The 22787-nt window shown below is 40.9% G+C and overlaps 1 protein-coding gene and 4 non-coding genes across 6 annotated transcripts; 4 read left to right on the forward strand and 1 right to left on the reverse strand.

Annotated features, from left to right (window-relative positions):
- Positions 1–1345: 1345 nt before the first annotated feature.
- On the reverse strand, positions 1346–16870 carry tmem214 (transmembrane protein 214). 2 transcript variants are annotated; one of them, XM_026194222.1, is made up of 17 exons: positions 16574–16870; positions 8608–8801; positions 8248–8398; positions 8018–8152; positions 7080–7162; positions 6724–6829; positions 6209–6290; positions 5946–6047; positions 5665–5806; positions 5379–5470; positions 5209–5257; positions 4923–5030; positions 4296–4413; positions 4117–4213; positions 3636–3804; positions 3221–3372; positions 1346–2374 (listed from the first exon to the last, which is right to left on the reverse strand). In XM_026194222.1, exons 1-17 carry the CDS (start codon positions 16725–16727, stop codon positions 2245–2247), a joined length of 2064 nt encoding a protein of 687 aa, XP_026050007.1. In that variant the 5' UTR covers positions 16728–16870; the 3' UTR covers positions 1346–2244. The 2 variants fall into 2 exon arrangements, with proteins under 2 accessions (XP_026050007.1, XP_026050008.1); XM_026194223.1 differs by lacking the exon at positions 16574–16870 and adding an exon at positions 12621–12787.
- Positions 16871–17572: 702 nt separating this feature from the next.
- Positions 17573–17660, forward strand: trnay-gua (transfer RNA tyrosine (anticodon GUA)). Its single transcript is given in 2 exon segments — positions 17573–17609; positions 17625–17660. It is a non-coding gene; the product is annotated as a tRNA-Tyr (tRNA).
- A 184-nt stretch (positions 17661–17844) lies between these two features.
- Positions 17845–17917, forward strand: trnaa-agc (transfer RNA alanine (anticodon AGC)). The gene has a single exon. It is a non-coding gene; the product is annotated as a tRNA-Ala (tRNA).
- A 666-nt stretch (positions 17918–18583) lies between these two features.
- On the forward strand, positions 18584–18656 carry trnaa-agc (transfer RNA alanine (anticodon AGC)). Its single transcript has one exon. It is a non-coding gene; the product is annotated as a tRNA-Ala (tRNA).
- Positions 18657–21130: 2474 nt separating this feature from the next.
- Positions 21131–21203, forward strand: trnaa-agc (transfer RNA alanine (anticodon AGC)). Its single transcript has one exon. It is a non-coding gene; the product is annotated as a tRNA-Ala (tRNA).
- Positions 21204–22787: the final 1584 nt, after the last annotated feature.

Here is a 22787-nt window from a genome sequence, read left to right on the forward strand (position 1 = left end):
ATACTGATCACATCACACACACAACAGTCAGGCCCAGCACACGTTTGCTAAATGTTGCCTCCATGCACCGCCGTAGAAGTCAAGCAGTCAGTTGCATTGATATCTCTTTGGACCTCATATTGAAAGTTACAGTGAAAAGTTCAACAGTTTGAATCAACTCCAGATCTTTTATCGGCTTAATCTGAGATGAAATAATGAGGGAACGGCCTGCTCAAATATTTACAGGCTCACATACTGGACATAGTTCAACAACAATGCATAGGTCTGCCACTATGTTGCCAAGAAAGCTTTCACACATGGAAAAATATTTATGAATCAGTAGTGAGATGTTTTCCGACCTACAAAAGAGCAAGACACACTGAGACGTCCACTCAGTTTCAGGATTATGCTTCCACTCACAGTGAGTGGAGGAGGTCTGCTGAGGGATTTGGGAGGTTTGTGCCAAACACTAAGCGACGCTGCAGGATGTACTTGACCGTCTGTTCCACAGAGATGGCAGCCAGACAGAAAACTGCAGCATGCTGATGGTTTAATTGGACCTGGCAGTTATCAGTGATGATAGCATAGAGGATGAGATAATGAACTTTTCACAGGCAAATGGAAATGAGCTGAATGTTTTTATTCAAAGCTGAGCAGTAGAGTACCTGATGTTCAGCTTCCTGTTCACAAAATAGAAAATAAGCCTTTGAATTTTACCTGTTTGCTGAGCCAGGAATGGATAATAATGGACAGAGGCAGTGATTCAAACATCACAGTTTGAGTGGGATTTTTTAAAGCATGCAGCTTCATGATAGAATTAGTTATGTGTCATATTTAGGATTTCAACTATTGGCATATATTATTATAATCCATATATCTTCAAAGCGAAACGTCAAATTTTCTAGAAGCTGCGATGACTACAAATTATTTGTTTACAAATTATTTGTTTTGTCAATTATGATCCAAAACAGATAATTGTAACACTTGAAGGTAGAACCAGTGAGTTGGACTAAATCTAGAATATCTGATGCTCTAAATATGCTTTAGAGATCATTTTCACAATTAGGTAATTATTGATTAAGAGGACTGCTGAGTCAGCGACACTTGACTAAAAATACATTCCCAGTGTACTCTTCTCATCTTGATCTATATTAATACGTGGTGAGACAAATTTGTTTCTTCTTACGATGACCCTGAATACACATATCTAATAATTATATTTTAATAAGAACATACACAAGCAAAATTGAAGTTTGAGGGCAAAACCCCAAAGTCATGACAAGACAACTGTTAACAAGGTGGTTTCTATTATTTGCTGTGTAGCTTGTGGCACACTCGGGTAAATCAGCTGATAAAAACACTGCAGTGGGGTTGGAGTCTTTATTACAAATCATTTACATTACAAAGTAAGACATTGGTCTCTTCCATATCATCTTGTTTACAGGCTGGGGGGTTAGTTAAGTAAAATGTCATTTCTCAGATTACAGCATACAGGATGACAATGCTGGCATCACTGATCCACGCAGACACAAACACAGAAACGCATTGACCTTCAGGTACATGATGTCGGTGCTTCTCGCAGCTCGGGCGAGAAGCTTCTGCTGGTAGGTGAAGCATTAGAAAACGGGACAGAAACAAAACAGCAGAGACAAGACACACAGATTTTTTCTTCTGGACTGATGTGAAAAGACTGTGTTTACGACCGTGCTCTGGACGAGCAAATCCGCCCAGAGACACAACTCCCTAGTTAGGTTTGACAAGGGGTTTGCACACACAGGACCAGGTGTTAAAGATGACTTGACCCTCTGATGAGGTTTTCAGTGGCTTGGAGACGTTTCTGACATGTTCCCTGCCTTTACCAACTTTCACAACACTTTTTTTTAATTATATTTAAATAAAAACTTTTATAAATCATCTACAAACCTATATTTTCTATAAATTACAGAACCTGCCTAACCCAGAGGCTCAAGCAGTGGCTGAAATTTGCAGTATAAAACTCAGGGAGAGAGAAAGAAGGGTACAACCTCCGTATCCAGCAGTGACAAAAAGGCTGATAGAAAAAAAACAAACATCTAAACAACACCAAACTGATTTTAAAATTTAACCAAAACAAGAGACAAAAAGGGTCTTTTTTTGAGTGAGCTCGTTTCCCTCTGACCCTGCGGCATCCACTTGTGTCACAAAGGACATGACAGACTCACGCTGGGCCAGAGTGTGTGTGTTGGTGTGTTTAGCTTCCTGTGTGCATATTGTGTGTGTATTGCGTTATCCCGCTCGAGTGAGCAAATCCTGGGCCCATGTCTTGATTGCCGAGGTCGTGTGTTGGAGAAGCTGCCACGTCGAGTTGGTAAAGGACAAGGCGTGGCCCTGCAGACATGATACAGACACCTCCCCACTGCAACAGAGAAAGTAAAAAAAAAAAAAAAAAAAAAATCACTCACTGCAGCTTTAATGATGCTTTTAGTTCCTTTTAAACAATACAAACAAACACATTTGTCTACTACACTACTCATAACTGATTGACAGATCATTACAGAGTTCATCTGTCAATCACCTCAGAGGTTATCAACAGCCAAGGAAAAGGCCGCTGATGCATCTCTGCTTTAGACTGCTGCCCTCACAACCGAGACCTGGACAGTTGTCAGAGGATGAATGAATGGAGAAAATAGTCCAATTGTTTATCAGCTGGGTGCAACTACCTGGCTCCAGTAAACAGAAGAAGAACACACTGCTGAGAAGTGAAATGTGTGTGGTGCTGTGACGGTACTGTGCAAATAGGAGAAACGTACACAGACAAAGCCTACAAAGATCTGCCAAACTTCTGGTGAGCGACTCCTTTTAAAGAACAAATAGGAACGAGGTCCAAACTCCAGCAGGATAAACTGGCATGTCACTACATCTGTCAGTGCAACTGGTAACCTGCACGCATTTCTCAATGGCTTCAATAAAACACAGCAATAAGTAAAGGTGAATCACGTTTCATCCCAACAAGCACCATAACGAGGGCTTCATAGTTAAATCATTGTTGCAGCAGTGCCACAGATTCTTATAGTTAGTCAGCCCAGAGGTAAGGTGTCTTCGTTTTAGTCAGATTATTCTAATACAAGCTGTGCTGTTCTTCTTGTTTAACCCCACAGACCAAATACATCTTTGTGAAACCAGTCTCAGCCGGTTTAACTGCCCCACACTCGGGCATGTAGTAATAAAGATTAACTGTTAAAGAGCTGCTGTTAGTACTGACTTGCAAGAGTCCTCTAAGTTGGCCCATGCTCTCTGTAGCAGGTTAGATGTGTACGCCAGCGCTGGCAGGATGTAGTTTTGATGTAGGAAGATGAGGAGCTCCTTCAAATATGCCAGAGCCTGGAACACACTCTCTGGGGTGTTGGTGTTCACCTGGACAAAGACATGCAACACAATCAGAGTCAGACTGGTAGTTATCTGGTAGTTTCTTATGTAATGCTCAAAATTTTAATTAAGGGGGAAAAGTGACACAGTATAAACACAAATAAATCCACAAAAGGATGAAATGATAATCCAGCTGGACTGTTTAACATACACCCAGAAAGCTGTGCTTCAGCCCCCCCCCCCAAAAAAGAACAATTGTACTTCAACATTTAAATGTTTAAGGTCAGGTGGAGCTGTAGCCATGGCCTTACCCATTCTATGACAAGAGGTGTGGTTTCTTTAACCCAGACAATAAACCGTGAGGTGTTTTCAGAGATGAAGACAGCTGCTGACTTTGCCTTTTCCAAACCTTGTTCCATTACTGGACCCAAAACCCGGACACACTCAGAGTAATAATAAGGAGTGTTTGTCTCCAACCAGCTACAGAAAATACAAAACACACAATACAGACAATAATGATCATAACTGCAATCTTCATTAGAGGAAAAATGGAAGAAAAGAAAAAGTCATACATTTTTTTAAATTTTCTTTTTAAAAGCAAATAATTTTATGGCAGAACAGCAGGTTAATCTAATAAATCTATATTAATATAGAATTCTAAATAAAAGCCAACAAACCACAGGGAATAAAACACTGTGTGCCTGAGCGTTATCAGGAAGTGAGTCAGAAGCTTGTTTTAGATTTTAGGGATCATTTTTAAGTGTCGGCTCTGTTGACTAGAAATGATCGTACCTGAAGCCCTGCTTTGAGTAGACTGTTATTTTGCTCCAGGCCTGCTGAGATACAGCTGTGATCCCTGAGGAGTGCAGATACCTGGCTGTGATGGAATCTGAAACGTAATATAAACACAATGAGTAGGCCACAGATACAAAGATAGGCGAATATGGTGAGTAAACGGCACTCTGACAGACCTGCGACAGAGCCGTTTGATCTGACGTCGTGGGCGATGAAGCCGGCAATGAACACGAGCAGAACCAGGAGCAGCTTGGACCAGGGGAACCCGTGACCACGCATCTTTACCTGCAGATTCTGGAGAAACACAAAGCACATGTCAAATAAGGTTCATAATCCAACTGTTAGCTTTATGATTCCATACATCTCTAGTTGTTGCCCAAGAAGCAGGGATAATGTCAGAAGAAGTTTTTAAAGAGGAGTTGCACATGCTCATTCATGCATTCATCTCTCCAGTACTCCCATCTGCAACTCACCAGGTTCTCCAGTTCAGTAACTCTGCCCTTGATGCTTGGAAACTACCCAGTAAGTCCCAAAACAGTCGTTCCAATAGCACAACACTACTGATCTCTTTAAGCTTTCAATTTAATATTCTTCTCTTCATTCCTTTAGTTTTAGTTCCTAAATTTATATCTTAATTTTTTAGGCTTTTTATGCCTTCTGTCAGCACTTTATAAATATTGCTCACTTTCATATTGTAGAGGTGCTTCATGATTTAATATTTACACTATCTTCGTGTCTAACCCAGACTTTTTTGAAATCGCGAGTTTCCTTTTAAACAAACATGAACAGGCCGAGTTGCTCACCTGGCACAGGCTGTTGCACTCCTGAAGGTCATGAGATTCAATGGTGTCTCTCATTTCTTCGTTGGTCACTCTAAAAGACTGGATCGTTTCCTCGAGGTTCTTCCGAAGCTAAAAACAAAAAAAGTCCAAGTAAAACACAGTGATGGGATTAAAAGACAATAAAAATACAAGTTACATTAAAACTGCATTATTAATCAGATTACACAGGCTTTGATGTTTAAATAACAGTATCCCTGGGAGGTGCGTTTGGTTTGTGAGCCAACAGACATTGTGACAGCACTTGTACCTTTGGTGGAAGGATGTTCCAGGACTTTAATAAGTGGTTCAAAAGCAAACTGAGGAAAGAAAGCAGTGAGTCTGAAATCAGTTTGAAATCATCTTCATTTGTACAGTTTACCTTATGTGGAGATGTGATCATAAATAAAAAGACAAAAAAATAAATGGTCCACAGGTTACCTGGACTGGGGTAGGTGTTTGGTGTAGAGCTGCCTCCACACTCCTAAACTCTGAACATCAACACACAGACACTCAGTCATACTGCTGAGCAGCTGCAAGAAGCAGAAGACAATGCGGTTAATTTTTATCATTTTACTCATAATGTATTCTTTGACATCGTTTAGTGAGAACACAATTTTATTGAGCAGTTCTGCTTTATTTAATCACTTTTGTCAAAGATCGTGTTGTGATGGCTGCTGTAACAGTACAGTAGCAGCAGTAATGTATACAGAATTGTGGGTCTCACCTCCCTCTTCATGTCGTCAGGACAGTGTGGCGTGGCTCTGGACAGAAATGATGGCAGGTACGTGTGCAACGTGTTCTCTGGCTTGGCACCAAATGCGAGGACCTTCAGTCGAGGATACAAACGCCTCAGCTGCTCCTGCAGACTGTAATAAAAACAGAAAAAAATATATTAGGACTCAGAACGCAGATAACATTTTTGCAATGCTTTTATTTCTAAACAGAGATTATGAACAGTCTGATATGTCTTGCTGTTGGTCTGTGTTTGCACTGGTTTACATTTACCTTGGTGACAGGGCGTTCTTTGGCATGAAAGCAAAATCGAGCAAAGGAAAGAACTCTTTCGGACCCATAATACCAAATCCTTTTGTCAGGTTTGAATGAAGTCTGGGAAAAGAATTAAAGTATGTTGAAATATCCATGACATTCAAATTAAAGGTATCACTGTTAATGATCTTAATAGTTCAAGTACTACAAATGAATGGAAAGGAAGTGTCTGGAAGATGAAGAAATTTGAGAAATTTCATGGATTTCTGAGTCAGACTTACGAGAGAAGTCTCTCCAGATAGGCGATGGCATATGAGGACAGAGACTTCACTCCCAGCACAGGGAGCATGATGCCCAGCCACACTGAAACAAATAACATTTTCTTTAGTTTAGGAAGCTTTTCTTCTGTTAAAGTGAAAATAAATATATTTAATCACACTTTGGGTATGATTTTGTACTAAATCAGTAATTTTAGACACCATTTCCCCCTAACTTTCATTGCAATTTTGCACTGTAAACATTTAATATAGTCACACTAACTAATAACACTTGGAGCACCAGCAGCTATCAGGGGGGAATATTACTGCTCTAATGTGCTCTGTTGCTTCAGTGAACCCCAACCCAGAATGTCTGTCTTCACACATTGTTGGGAAAGTGGGAGAAAGGGGAAAACAGACAGATCTGGACTAATACTGGGCAAATGCCTACTTGTTCAGAGCAGTTTTGGGCTTTATGGATATGCGGTAATGTAAAATATTGAAATTATTGTGTGCCTCTGTGTAAAAGTGTTTATTACCTCTTAGACCCTGGCTGAGATCATAAAATCCTGCTTGGCCCAGAGCCCACATGATGGTCAAACACTTTACTGGACGATTCTGAACTGACCGCAACATTTCCAAATACTGCAGAAAAGGAACAAGAAGAAGGGAGAGTTTTACAATATAATAATGCAAAATTATTCAAACAGACAAATCCAGCAATACCCCCTCTGAAACTACCAGTTTGAAAATATAATACATAATTTGATAATATTACACATGTCCAGAAAAGTTAGGAAAAATATAGCTTGAGCTTTTAGTGTAATAACATGCAGAGCAGGACAAGAGTAGCAAAGCTGCTGATTATTTGCCGGAGTGACAGTCACACACTCACCTCTGGCAGATTTTGGGTGGCTATTTTGGGTTTGTCCTGCAGGACTGCCTGAATGCAAACTCTGTAGCCATGTAGAGGTTCTCCTGGAAATAAAAACAATAAGCTTTAGGTATTGGTACTTTCGGCTTCTTTTTCTGCTTTATGAATTTTAACTAAAAACTGAAACAATGCTTGGGTAAAATCTTTATTTCATGAGGCATCCTGGTGACCTTGCTGACTGCTCTTGGTTAAAGTTTGGTAAAAGGTAAACACTGGTAATTTGAGGTTTGAGTCATGATGGGTTTTGACCCCACCCTAGCGTTGAACCATAACAGTGATCTTTGCTGTTTTTTGTCCCCTCACTGCCAAGACAGTCACACCACAAGACACATCACTTTCTTTCACAGCAGTGCACTTTTGCTCCTCGCTAAAAGCTTGTTTAGTTTAGCTCGTGCAAAGATCAATCTAGATCAATAGATGAATCTAGACACAACAAAAGCTTTTTGAAAGTGAATACAAGGAAGGAACATAATGATTGCCTGCAGCTGCCTTTCTTTCAGGGTCTCTCATCTCATCTGCTTTCAGATGTTGGCTTCAGGCCTGTCGCTACCTTGTGGGCTTTGTCAAGTATGTCCACCACCTGGCCTTCTCTTCACTTCTATCTGTGCTGCCATTGAGGTGATATGGTTTTTATGGTCAAAGACAACCACTAACCTGGGCATAAACATCCCCCCCACCTATTTACCCCCTTGTTTATTTGCATGTATTTATTTGGTTCATATGTAATGTTTTATATGTTTTATATTCAATCAGAATATTATTTCAACTTACAGAACATTTAAGTTTATTATTGAGATTTCTGCAGCTTTGGTATCTTGGCGCATTTTTCCCTGTCTGTTAATGTTCTACTGAGTAAAGTCGCATCAATAAAAGGATGTAAGAGGTTCTCCTGGGTTTACCTGACTGCCTGTCCAACTCCCTGAGCATAGTGTAAACACAGTGGTCGAAGAAATCTGGCAGAGCGCTGCTGCAACGTCCGATGAGGCCTTTGATCACGCCCCTCAGCTCTTTTCCTGTAAGGCAGTATGGGTAGTCTGGGACAGAAAAGACAAACAGGAAGACTTAAGTATTGAAATGCTTTAACCGCACGATAAATAAATGGGCATATCAAAATAAGAGTCTGCCTGACCATAAGGGTGGCTGCTGAGTGTGGGCTCCGTGTCCTGGGCAGTTAAATGGAGGTTGAGGTATCCAGCCAGATCTTTGATCCAAACCGAAGGGTTTTCTGGAAACAGGGTCTGACTGCGAGCCAACTGCTGCTTCAGGTCTGCAACATCCAGCTGAAGACAGGACAAGAGAAAAATATCAGCACTGGAGTCTCAAAAAGAACACACCCTCCAAGCAAAGGCTAGATCGGTTTCAGCATGTGACAGTTGGCTTTGAAGATGTAACAATGCTGCTTTGTTTAGAGATCATTTCGGGTCATTTCTTTCACTAAATTTCCATTGAGTTTAATATCAGTCAACTTAAGAAAATGTCTCTTACTGACCGCTTTGAACGCCTCCTCAAGGGTTTTGTAAGTTGTGGGAGAGGCTGTATTGCTCGAATACGACTTCTTGGGTGGTTTACTTGATGAGGGCTTCTTGTTTTGAGGCTCGGATGGTGGAGGAACCTGCTCCTTGTTCTGCTTCTTTCCCACCTTCTCCAAGCTGTCATACAGACTCTCTGACATCTTCACGGGCGCTGAAGGACAAAACAAAGCAGCTGCAGTGAAATGCAGTGACTCCTCTATCCTGAGTCCTAAAAATCAAGTTACTCTCCTCAGCGTCTTGCTTACCCCCTTCTGCCCTCCCTCCACGCCTTGTGTAATGGGCTGTTACCCAAAGGAATATTTGTGGCACACTCAATACAATTCACAAAGGACTGGAGTTAAGCACCAACAGCATTCCAGCTCTCCCCCTTGTGTGTTTCTGGTAAACAGTTTTGAGGACCTATACAAAGTTAAGAACGCCTTATTTATTTTTTTTAGAGCCTGTACTTTGATATTAAATCAATACTTATTTGCAATGTTTTATAAAGGCAATAACAAGTAATTGTATTTATAAGATGTCAAAGCTCTCTCACTGGCTGAAAGTGGCAATACATTGAAATTGACCCTGTTCTGCTTTTATTCATTTCCCATCAAATACCTGCAGCTTGGAATAAATCTGACACCTTTACACACTGTGGGGAAATCAGAGAGCAATTTAACTGCTTACCAGTTTTTACTCTGTTGGTGATCAATCATTTTGTCATTTTGTGTGCAAAACACACCAGGGGTGGATGGCAGGAACTAAGATCACTTTTCTTTAAATTTAAGGTGGTTAATGAGGTGATTTGACGAACGACTCAAATTGGCTTTTGACCTATGAAGCATTTATAGTGATCACAGTAATATGGGCTGCTTCTGTTGGCTCTAGAAAAATGTTTTCCTTCACTTCAACTCAGGCCATCGTGTCAGTCACAGTGCTATCTCTTTCCTGTACTCCGTTTCAGAATGGAGCTCCTTTTTAAACTCTATCTGTGATCATAACTGAGCGGCTGTGCTTTTTCATGAGAAAAATAGAAGTTGGACTGAACCAAATCAAGCTTTAGTCACACATGTGGATTTAGAGTCAGCATGTCTCTATTTTTAGTCTCAAACATGAGTGTGCCATGTTTTACAGAGAAGCTCAAAATATAACGAGAGAAACATATGAAGAGGTTTAACAGGCATGTGAGTGTGTGTGATAGTAGAAGAGCTGCATAGTATGCAATCAAATGCTGCATGAATGTGTGCTTGTGTGTGTTGATCACTGAAACTGTAAAGATTGTTATAGCATTTTTCAAGTCAGGGAGGAAAGTTACCACTATCAAAGCTTTAGGATCAAGGCATGGAAAGACCTGTCTATATTTACAGTCTTGTAATCTTTGGTATCTAGTGCTCAGCTGTTTTCTTGTGGCCTGCATGGCAGTTTCATCTGTATTTTTTCAGCTGGGAAATGAAAAACAAAAACAAATTTGTATGAGGCCTAAAAATACTGGAAAATAAATAAAACTAAATTTTAAAAAAATAAACACTGAATTTCAGCCCACCACAGACCTATAACTCTGAAAATACATTAATATAGAGGTGAAATTATGCAAGGCTTCAACAAATATACCAATGTTTTTGCACCCAATAAATAAATCAGCTGATTCTGAGAGGGTGATGGTGGGTGGGGGAGGTTGATGAAACTGATGTTTCATGGAATGATTCTGCTGAAACAGTAGACTCCCTGGTTAATTATCAAGGTTTTAACAAAATGTGGAGCTTGAAATGTCTTTTCTCATGGCATCATATGACTCAGAAATCCTTGCAACCTTATCTGGGACCTTGTGCACTATTGTCTGCAGTGGATAATCACTTAAAGTCTAAGTGAACAGGGAACTTTAAGCGAAGTGGTTGGTTTCCTTAAAACCAACCAATTAACATCCGTTTTAAAAAAAAGAAGCACATGACTGCAGACTTAGGGAAATACCAGCAGTCCTTGTAAATGACAAACAGTTCAAAACAAAGACAGAAGTGTCCTGATCAAAATCAAATCAAGTCACTTTTATTGTTACATCACATGTGCAGGTACACTGGTACAGAACATGCGAGTGAAATTCTTGTGTACAAGCTTTACAAGCATGGGTGACTGACTTCGCTCAGCAAAGAGGGAAGGCATTCTAAAGTTTTAGAGCAATAAGAAGCAAAAAGCTAATAAAATTTAACTTGAAGGTTGGATTACAGAAGGTTTAACATACTAAACATTTATTTTTCTGAATGAATCATGCCGTATCTTCAATTTTTATCTGTATGTTTCTGAGATTAGGGAGTTGGACGAACATTGAGCTCTGAAAATAATTAAATAACACAATTAATATAATCCAACTGAAGTGTAAAAATGTTTCCCATGTGGGACTCGAACTGGTCTCTGGTGTGAGCAGTAAAATTATTCAACCCCCGCTCTCTCTAAGGTGCAGGTGTTAATGCTCAATTCCGATTTTTTTTTGTCTGCTTGTTCACACTACAAAGAAAAATGTGACAGCAAACGCTCTCCAACGTTGTCTTCCCCACAGGTTCACTGACATCTACACTGGATGGCCAGGAAGTATTCGCGATGTCTTCTCGGGCGCTTCTCTGGCGCTGATAATTGGCGTCTGTCTTGTGTCAGTGACGTAAAAGACGGATTTAATGCGACATGACCATTCAAACAGCAGTCGCTTTCTAAAACATCGGATATGTATCGGATTCAGTACCACATACGAAAGTGACCCAGATCGAATTTGAAAATATTGGATTTGTGCCGTTCACACTGTCATACCATGATCGGATATGGGTCGCATAGGGTTAAAAAAAAAAAATTTAAAAAAATAATCGGATTTGATGCGCTTTCGCCTGCAGTGTGAACGTAGCCTAAATGTCACCTTTTTCCCCTCTTTGAAACTGGGAATATTCTTTTCATTTTTTGTGTACATGAATACAAGTCAGTACGAGAGAGAGCCCAAAATATGAATCCACAGATTAAATGTTGTGACCATTTCATGAACTGTCACAAGACTGTGCTGCTGGCTCTCTAGTAACTTCCTCACACTGGACTGCTGCTGATGACAGCAGTCCTTTTTCCGCTCTCCAAACTCTGTCAGCTCAGCGTAGTGACCAGTTCTTCACCTGCTGCAGGTTCTAGTTCTGGATCTTATGTGGGTTCTCCACAGCAGAGAGAGGACTAATGTCTCCAGCTGAAGCCCAAGATGGTGGTGTTAAAATTAGCCTGACTGAGACGAAGGACTCCAGATAGCTGAAAGATTTCAAGGAGAGAACTGACAACAAAGCCAGCAAATCGCAAAACATGTGATGGATCAGAGCTAGCTAAACTTTCAAAATAAGAGCGAAGAATATATTTTCATGACTCAAATCTTTGAGTGTGTCGCTTGAGTAAATTCTATTAGTGGGAAACACTGCAATGTAATTAGTATTTCAAACATAAGCCTAAATGTAACATCTATGACTTCCAGCAGTCATTCACCCTATGCTTTACATTCGAGGCTGGTGCGGGGTAGGCAGCTATAAGCTGTAGTATTATGAGTGGGCTCAAAAGCTCCACTGTGAAACAACAACTAACAGGATCTCACATTTTACTGTCTACAGTCAGACTCCCTAGTCATTTTGATAGTAGATTTTTCATCTCAGTTTTATGAAACTATTTAAAACCATCTCAAAGAAACAACAGTTTTTGGGATCATTTTGGTGTAATTTACTACAAGAAGCATATTAGCAGAAATCATTAACGTGTGACAGCTTTCAGATTATAGTTTCTATCAAGACAAAATACCAAAAAGAACAAATTTTACTGCCCTAATCCACAGGCCACTAAAAGCCAATAATAGCTGAGATGATGTTTTTAAGCTTCCTTAAATTCAAGCTTTGTGGTTCTCACATGTTTAGACATGTGGGAACAAAAAGCCGAGCATGGTTATCATACAAGCAGTTCTTTATTTGTCAGGGACCAAAACACTGACCTCATAAGAGAAAAGATGTCTTGTACCAGATTTATCTACTAGCTAATTCCCATCTGCAGTCGCTGGCCAGGTACGCCCAATCATAAACATCACTGATGTAAAGGGCTTTTTAAATAATGCAAACAGCAAAGGCAGAGACATTTACCACTCTTCTCTGTGATCCAAGCTTCACGCTCTTATCTGTTGAACACTTACATAATGCCTGATTTTGCTGCAACACTTTTCTTGCTCAACCACATACGTAATCCCTCCAGGCCAAAGTTTAAAAAAAAAAAATCCTCCAGTTTTATGTGTCAAAACCACAGACCCAAAAGTAACAGCCTCATGATCAAGTCCTGATGAAAGCCTTTAAGAAACAAACTGAGATTTGGCAAAATATCTTTCTGAATGTGTGATTATGTTGTTTGTGTTAATAAAATGATTCACATAAAGTGTTGGAGAGTTCATTTACTAAACAGATCAGGTTTATTTCTTATAAGCTTTAGACTAAAGCTTTACACCACTTCCCCACTGAATCAGCCACAGTGATCAGACTTTGGACAGTAAGATTCAGTGATAAAAATGAAGCAGAAACAAACAGCTCCAGCAAAGTGAGATATAATCATTTTGTGATGATCATCCAAAAATCAAAAGACTCAGTGAAGCCTCTTCAAGCTGCTATTGTTAGATTTAGTGAACAGAAAGTATTTTGGTCAATTTAAGGGTAGAAATTGATCAGAGGTCAGTAAATAATATGTTGACCTTGTGAAGAGTAATTTCTAACACAGATAAAGATAACTATGGTGTTTGTCAGTCTTTGACATAGTAGGAGACACCGGGCGGGACTCTAAACAGAGGGAACAGCAGGGTTTGTTTGGTACGTAAGATTTGATAAAACACAAATTAATTCTGGTTCTTAAAACATGGCAGAAAAAAAGGAATAAGTAGATTAGGAGCTCCAGCTTCAGTATGGGCTTCATACTCAGTAAAAACAAAACATCATTAGGTTGACATAATGTTTCAGCAATGTGGTAGATTGAAGCTGCTGGTAATTCAGTATTAATATAGCAACGTTACCGAATTAGGTTTCATTTTCCAATTTTTAAAGGTGTAAATCAAACTACTGAGTTTAGCACCTTATTCCAACTAGGGCTGGGCCATATTATACCGTTCACGGTAATACCGGTATAATGTTAGGCAACGATAGGAAAATGAAATATCGCGATAGAATGGGAGTAAAACGCGCATGCGCAGTGCCTTTGTTTTCATACGCACATGGCCGATTGTTGAGTGAAACAAATGAACCAGAATTGGTTTGTAAAAATGGTGCAACTTCAGTGATGTGGAACTGGTTTGGTGTTTGTCCGTCAGATACACGACAAAGCACATTTTTTTGCAGAACATGCAAGCGGCTGTCGTTATTGTCGTATTTGTCGGACTAAGATGCTCTTAAATCTGGGAGTAATCTGGGTCCTAAACTCCGTCTTTTTCAGGTCAAACAACACTGCAGCATCACAGAGTTAAAAACTGTCTAAATTCTTACATCTTTAATAGAACGATCAGCATTGCTGCTTTACCAGGTGTAACTATGAAGTTTAACTTCCAGGCATCCATGAAAACAAAATTTATTACATTTAACGAGTTAGAAGTTAGCAGGAAGCTAGCGGAAGTTAGCTCGCTAGTTTCGCTAGTTACCTAAGCATGATATTGCATGTTCTGACTGAGAGATTTCTGAAAAAATTCAAACGTACAGCTCTGCTATCACTGCCAACATAAATGAAGACAGGAAACTAAACAGCAGTGACGTTTGTAGGGTTACTGAAGTTGGGCTAGCTGGTATATAATGATGTGCTACGTGATCGCTAGCGACACAGCTATGTTAGCATAACATAAACAGTGAAGCTGGAGGACGAACACTAACACTTTTCCACTTATAAAAGTTAACGTTAAGGTTCCTGATAGTTAGAGACAAATTCAGTCGCATGGCAGGATGCTGTAAACGGACCAAACTTCAGTCAGGAGAACAACTGAGATAATCCATCCACAATACAAGGTTAGTCATTAATATACTGCAACAACATGGGAATAGAGCAGCTGCCAGAGAATTCAACATTAATGAATCAATGGTACAAAAGTGGAGGAAGCAAGAAGAATGAGTTGAATAAAGTTTGATTTATCTGACTGCTTTTTTTTTCTTAATGTGCCTTATAATCCCGTGCACCTTATGGTCCGAAAAATACGTACTGCACACTGCAGTTTAATGTTGCAAAGCACCTCGTTTTAACTTCAGTGGATATTATACATGGTTATGCTCAGGATATGTCAGCCCATTTCTACTGGAAATGCCTTTTAGTTAAACTTTCAGCAAGGAATTTGCATTTGCACTGTTACATTTTTATAAAGCTTTAATGTACATAAAAACCAGCTTCTTGTTTAAGTGAAAATAAATGGAAGGTTGTCTTTTTGCGCTAGTAATGTTGTGGAGTTGTATTTTGTCTCGCATCAATTATATCGTCAGTTATATCGTTATCGCAAATTTTCAAATATATATCGTGATAAATATTTTTGGCCATATCGCCCTGCTCTAATTCCAACTTTGACATTTCTGGTTAACAATGAGAATTCTCCTGCTGCCACTGATAGTATTAAAAGGAGGACAAGTTTGAGATCCAACACTCCAGTGACTTTATTCATGTGAGGAATGTCAATAGAATCTTCACTCCATGTTTGATCAGAAGACATAAGTAAAAACCTGAGTAAACTTTACTCGATAAAAAGTTATTAGCAGAAAAACATTTTTAAAAATCAAAATTAGCTATTTATATTATTTATATTATTTGTTTTCACTGTGGTTATCATTTACTGTAGAAACAACGTATGCAGTTCAAAGTAAAGAAGAACAAGCATTTTCTCCAAGCATAGCATCCCAATGCACTTCAGATCCAGCATCACTTTCAAAGACCGGTTCATCCCAAGGACAGAACACCAAGACACAAGCTAAACAACAGTGTACCATATGTAGTGCACTTAGGGGTACTCAGACCCTTATTTCTGATTGAAACATATTAAAAGTGCATGACAACAATTTAAATAGAGGAAAGAAAAGCGTAAGTGACAGCTGGAGTGTCAGTATTGTTGTATCCTTGCAATATTGTTTAGATGATAGAAGCAGGACTGGGTGGCCGGGTTTCTTAAAGGTGAAATTGGAATTGAAAAGCTCATCCAGGTTTCTGATTTTTCAAAGATCACTCATAAAAGTACCCTACATCTTCTGATTTATAAAAAACTTGCCCTTTACACCAGAAGGCTCAAACAAAAATATAACTCGGACACTGATCACCTCGAGGATTATAGGTAAACAGGAACAGTAAGTTGTATTGTTACTAATAGGAGTCCTTCTAAATAAGTAAGAAAATAAAGTCAGAAGTAATAACAAAATAGAGTAACGAGTTTAATCTATTTATATAAACGATGATAATAGCAGTGATAACTGTTTATGAGGCATAAAGCTGAAGTAAAACCATGGCTAAACGTGTAGCATAAGATTTAAATGGCCACGTTGTTAAATATTTACCCCCAGAGAAATGACAGCCATCACTGTAGGCGAGGTAAAAACAAACTAATGCTGCTTAACGTCATACCGATCAGCTCCAAGATGACAAAAACACCTTCAGGCTCGTTCGAAAGAGCAGCTGAAGGGAGGTCAAAGGTCAAAAAGCGTCTCACACATGCTGACAGACTCTCTCAGTGCTGACGTTCACTTTGTTGACACTGCTAACGAGCTAACTAGCCGCACGAAGCACAAAGGCCGCTCAGCTAGTAGTTTAAAATTCACGCCGACACACGGACTTAAGGTAGAGCCACTCAGAGCTGAGCTGGTAAAACTGCAGACGGTGTGAGATAAAATTAATACCAGGAAGTAATGCTGCGTGAAGTTGAGCTTCAGCAGCTAGCAGTGGGCCGTGTTCACTTACGTCTGGACGGCTGGTTAGATTCGCCCAGGGCTTTCCTTTCTCCGCTGGCTTTCTTGTCGGCCGCTACCTTGCCTCCTCCGCCGGAGTTGTTGCTATTTTTCTTGCCTTTCTTCACCACCTCCCATTTTCCGACCGAGCCGTTATTTGAAGCCATGTCTCCGGGTCCAGATGGGCTGTTATTAGTTCGGGTACCGTGACTTCCTGCCTCCTTCCTCCCTTCTGCTGAATGAACGAGAGGACGTTGCGTAAACTGCTCTGAGCGTTTAACCGTCCGCGTGCCACGTCTCTATGTCGGCATGACGTCAGAGTGATGTGTTTGGACCGTTAACTTTCGTGTTCGTAGCCGAACGGAACAAGTTTAAACACGGAATTTATTAAACGCGTCTTCAAGACGGAATCATAGACGACCCCGATTCATTTTAAACACAACTAAATACAACAATAATACGAGTTCGGTTTTAAAAAAATAAAATACATTTTAAAAAATCTACAATTTATTGTAAAATAAACAGCAACTGCTTTTTGATAACTGTTTTTAAATTTTCAAAAAAATTAAAAAGAATTAGCGCAAAACTTACATTTCAATACTTTTTAACTTAATACCAAAATTAATATCCTTGGGGTTATCTCTTATCTATTTGGTTATGCCATACTATATTAATTATTACTGAGCCATTTTAGATTCTATAGAGTACAGTGGTCCTCTTTTAATCCTGCCCGAGAGCTCCAACTCCAACATCCTTTGTCCACAATTTCCACTCTCCCACCTATGTACCTTTTCTTTTTCCGGTCACAATCTCTACCACACCTCTTTCATACCTCTCACCCATACAACTTACCATTTTGTTATCTTACCTTATTTTAGTAGTCAGACAATATTAGGCATTTAATGTCATTTCATTAAAAACGTATCTTGCCCCAGTAAATCAATGCTTTCCTCTCGCATGCTTAGTAGCGCTGCCGCTTATAGAGAAACACTGTGGGAAGCTGATACCATCCCCTTCGATAGCTCAGTTGGTAGAGCGGAGGACTGTAGAGGAGTGCGATAGACATCCTTAGGTCGCTGGTTCAAATCCGGCTCGAAGGAGGTGACACTTTTTTTTCTTCTTCTTTCACGGTGTTCAAGCGCAACGATCGAATACAGATTACATGGTAGATACGGTTCATCAGCCGAACCAGCACCATTGCCAGCAAGCCAACAGGCTCTGTTGGCTATAGCCCAACTCGATTACATAGATATACTTTATCAGGTTGCGAGGCAGCGCACATAAGGGGGATTAGCTCAAATGGTAGAGCGCTCGCTTAGCATGCGAGAGGTAGCGGGATCGATGCCCGCATCCTCCAAAGTTTTGTGTCTCGTCGGTTGGCGTGAGTTTGTTTTAACTCTCAAGTTGCAAAATGCAACCAACCAGACCAATTAGAAAATATGGTTATTTTAAAAATTGGTAATTTTTGGGGGGGAGCTGAGACACAAAACATAAAGAAGATGCCAATGTCACATTTACATTTTCACGAAAGTTTTTGCGACGAATTTCACTGAAATCAATTCGTTCGACACTTCAAACTTAGGCAGTCTTTGTATAAGCTATTATAGGTCCCTGCTGTCAACACGTTATCACCTTCAAAGCCTAACATTTTAAGCTAGGTGACAAATCGTCGATATCTTACGCTTCCGGGGACCCAACATCAGCAAACAAGAGAACCGTTTGGAATGAATATACGCATGTACACTCGTTTTACTTACATCTCTTTGGTAAACACTATATAACATGCTGGTTAATGTTAGGGATAAGATTATGGTTAGGGTTTGGGATACGGCTAGGACTGGAGTACATGGCTGGAACATGTATTACCTCGGGAGCGTTATTGTACTGGATTTCATTGATAACCCGGCGCGTAGCATAAGAACGCGGAAGCTCACCTGTCGCGCTCCTCCGGAACATCGCAGGACTTGACAAATCGTCAGCATATCACGGGTTGGTACTGCGAACGGGCTCCTTCTGAAGCGTGGGGGGATTAGCTCAAATGGTAGAGCGCTCGCTTAGCATGCGAGAGGTAGCGGGATCGATGCCCGCATCCTCCAAACTTTTTTCTGATGAGTTAAAATATTTTAAATAGAGCATTTTAAATATCCATGTGATTTAAAACTGTTTATTGTTTATGGAGAGTAATACATTTTAAGAGTACCGGGTAAATCTGTAAAGCAAACAGGAACTGATTGATTAATGATTATTTCTTTATGGCAGTGTATATTAATGAAATATGAAGTTGATATAAACAGAACTTTAAATAAATCACCCTAATTAGTAGAATGAAGAAACGACCTGAAATAGAGAATAAACTTATTTGAATGTTTATGACTCCCCGATAGCCGTAGATGTGTCTGTGCTGCCGCCTGGAGGCACAAGAGAGAAGATACATCTGCAGCTTCAACGTTTTCTTTAACACTAATAACTATGGCAGAGCACTGAATGTATAGAAGGTGGAAAGAGAGGCATTACTATGAGATAACTGTGAGGTAGATTATTATCAATTGGTAAAAAGTGCAAATGTAATCAAGCGCACATGAAAAATTAACAGGTTTTAGAGCTTTTTGTATTAAACTGTGTAAAAAGTTTACTTGCATTGACTTGATATTCTGTGCATGGCGTTTACAATGATTAAAAAGTTCATGTGAGAGACAAAACAGAAGACAAAGAAGTCCAGACGCTTTTTCTTTCCAAGCTCCTTAGACTACAATGACCTGGATGACTGAGAATCTTCACAGACAACAAGACAAGACGGTGCAACACTAGACAGAACAGGACAATACAGAGACAAGACAGTGCAATGGAAATGTGCAAAATACTAAGAATAATACTAAATACTAAAAAATTGTGCACCGAGGAAGCTATGTGAGAATGCTCTTTCTGGACTTCAGCTCAGCATTCAATCATATCATCCCGGAGATCCTGGTCCAGAAACTGTCTCACCTGGGACTCTCCACCCCCATCTGCCTCTGGATCAAGGACTTCCTGACAAATAGACCACAGTCTGTCAGACTCGGCCCCCACCGGTCCAGCACCATCACACTCAGCACCGGGTCTCCACAAGGATGTGTTTTGAGTCCCCTCCTGTTTACGCTCTACACATCCGACTGCTCCCCTACCCATCTCTCAAACACCATCATAAAGTTCGCGGATGACACCACAGTGGTTGGACTCATCTCAAGGGGGGATGAGTCGGACTACAGAGATGAGGTCAACAGACTGACTGAGTGGTGTTCAGTTAACAACCTCCAACTGAACACCACGAAAACTAAAGAACTTATCTTGGACTTCAGGAAGGGCAGAGCAGACCCGGCCCCACTTTACATTCACGGGAGCTGTGTGGAGAGGGTACACTCCATGAGGTTTCTGGGCGTGCAGATATCTGATGACCTCTCCTGGACTGCAAATACCACGGCGGTGGTAAAAAAGGCCCAGCAGCGTCTCCACTTTCTAAGAGTGCTCAGGAGGAACAACCTGGAGGAGAGGCTGCTGGTGACATTTTACAGAGCCACCATAGAGAGCATCCTAACGTACGGCATAACAACATGGTATGCAGGGTGCTCAGCTGCGGACAGGAAAGTACTGCAGAGGGTCATCAACACAGCCCAGAAGATCACTGGCTGCTCTCTGCCCAGCCTGGAGGTCACTGCAAACTCTCGGTACCTCAGCAGAGCTGGCAATATCATCAATGACTACTCTCACCCCAGCAACCAACTGTTTGAACTATTACGGTCAGGCCGACGGTACAGGTCACATAAAACCAGGACAAACAGATTCAGGGATAGCTTCTTTCCCAGAGCTATCACCGTAGTAAATAAGCACAAAAACAATTGAACCTATTCCATACCGTCACTGTCATTATATTATGCTGCTATTCATACTGTCATTATATTAATGCTGCTATCCTGTATATATTGTACTTACTATTGTTTGAGTACTTACGATTGTTTTTTTGTACTTTTTATATTTTACATTTATATTTATTATTGAAACTTGCACCAAGGGAGTGGCACTCCAATTTCGTTGTACTCTGTACAATGACAATAAAGGCTATTCTATTCTATTCTATTCTATTCTAAAAGAAACTTGGTGTCTGAAGCTGTGCGTGTGTGGAGGAGCAATCCCAGTTCAAGGTCCCCTATGTGTCTAGACTCAGCACTATACGGATGGACTCTCTAGTTTGATATTTATTAAAACAATGGAGGAGTGAACCAGTCACAATTAAACAAAGACTAATCCTAAACTAGATTTACTGCCTGCTTCTTTTGTTTTTCTTTTTAACTGCCTGGCTCTTTACTATCTCTTAAATCCCTGTGACTAGCTACCCCTACCAGACCTTACTGTTACTGGGCTTTCATTAGTCTGTCACAACACTCAGGAATGTATCCTTCACAGAAAAAAGCAACGTAATCTTTAGCCATCACCAATGGGCGATTGATATAGTCTGACAAATAATAACAAATGTGTCTTGATATTGTTTGAGTGGCACACGTCATTGCATTGTGATCGTGCTACAGTACGAGACACAGGGGGATTAGCTCAAATGGTAGAGCGCTCGCTTAGCATGCGAGAGGTAGCGGGATCGATGCCCGCATCCTCTAAAAGGCCGTAGCTTTAAGCATCAACACAAAAACATTTCCTTTCCACAATAAACAAATGTTCAACTGTGTTCCGTTACCCCTGGTTAAGTAAGGTTACACTGGAAGGTTGACACCAGGCGACTGTGGAATGGACTGTGCTGCATCACTGACTACAAGAAAGACAACACAGTCAGCCCACTGCATCTCTTGCAGACGAGCTTAACAACTTTGACGCAGACAACAGAGAGCAGATCCTCTACCCTCAGGAGGACAGTGAGGCTGCAACTTTAACTCTCAAAACAGAAGCTGTGAGATGGACCTTTAAAAAGGTAAATCCTCACAAAGCTCCAGGACCGGACGGCATCCCAGGCCGGCTACTCAGAGTGTGTGCAGACGAGCTGGCAGAGGTGTTCACCAACATCTTCAACCTCTCCCTGAGGCAGTCAGTGGTCCCCACGTCCCTCAAAGCATCCACCATCATTCCCGTTCCCAAAAAATCAGTGGTCTCCTGTCTGAATGACTACCGTCCTGTTGCACTGACATCCGTCATCATGAAGTGCCTAGAGCGACTGGTCAAAGGTCACATCTGCTCCTCCCTCCCTGAAACACTGGACCCTCTTCAGTTTGCCTATCGGACAAACAGAGCCACAGAGGATGCCATCGCCCTGGCAACGCACACCACCCTCACTCACCTGGAAAAAGGGAATACATATGCAAGGATGCTCTTCATCGACTACAGCTCGGCATTTAACACCATCATCCCCTCAAAACTTGCCACGAAGCTCGTCAACCTTGGGCTGGAAACACCAACCTGCAGATGGATTCTAAACTTCCTCACAAACAAGCCCCAAGTGGTGAGAGTTGGTAAGCACACCTCCTCACCACTCATCCTAAACACAGGTACGCCACAGGGTTGTGTGCTTAGCCCCCTCCTATATTCCCTGTTCACACACGACTGTGTTGCTAAACACGAGTCCAACATCATCATCAAGTTTGCGGATGACACAACCATCATAGGCCTCATCACAGACAACGACGAGACGGCCTATAGAGAGGAGGTGATGACACTGCACGAGTGGTGTCTGGAAAATAACCTGACTCTCAACATCAGCAAAACTAGAGAAATGATAGTGGACTACCGAAAACGACCAGTCAGAGAACACCAGCCCATCCACATCAACGGTGTCAAGGTCGAAAGGGTCAGCAGCTTCAAGTTCCTTGGAGTCAACATCACCGAGTACTTCTCCTGGACCCAACATCGCCTCAAATGTTGGGTGTGCGATCGAGAGCTTGCTGACGAGCTGCATTACAGTTTGGTACGGAAGCTGCTCTACCAGCAGCCGTAAATCACTACAGAGGGTGGTGAAGGCAGCAGAGCACATCACTGGCATGAGGCTTCCTGCCATTCAGGACATTTATCTCCAGCGATGCCTCCGTAAAGCACACAGCATCATCAAGGACCACAGCCACCCAGCACATCAGCTGTTCTCCTTGTTACCATCTGGCAGACGTTACAGGAGCCTGTCTGCTCGGACTACAAGACTTAAAAACAGTTTTTACCACCAAGCCATACGACACCTCAACCACAACACTTAAACACACACA

This window comes from Astatotilapia calliptera, chromosome 15, assembly GCF_900246225.1.
Source record: "Astatotilapia calliptera chromosome 15, fAstCal1.2, whole genome shotgun sequence".
Classification (NCBI taxonomy): Eukaryota; Metazoa; Chordata; class Actinopteri; order Cichliformes; family Cichlidae; genus Astatotilapia; species Astatotilapia calliptera.

Bases quoted from the DNA above. Each gene is read 5' to 3' on its own strand.
- tmem214 (XM_026194222.1), bottom strand. From the start codon at position 16,727: ATGGCTTCAAATAACGGCTCGGTCGGAAAATGGGAGGTGGTGAAGAAA. The intron at 5,258-5,378 runs GTAACCTGTGGA...TTCTTTCCTCAG, and splicing joins AAACACCTACCCCAGTCCAG to TTTGCTTTTGAACCACTTAT. The intron at 4,414-4,922 runs GTGAGCAACTCG...GTGTTTCTCCAG, and splicing joins AGTGCAACAGCCTGTGCCAG to AATCTGCAGGTAAAGATGCG.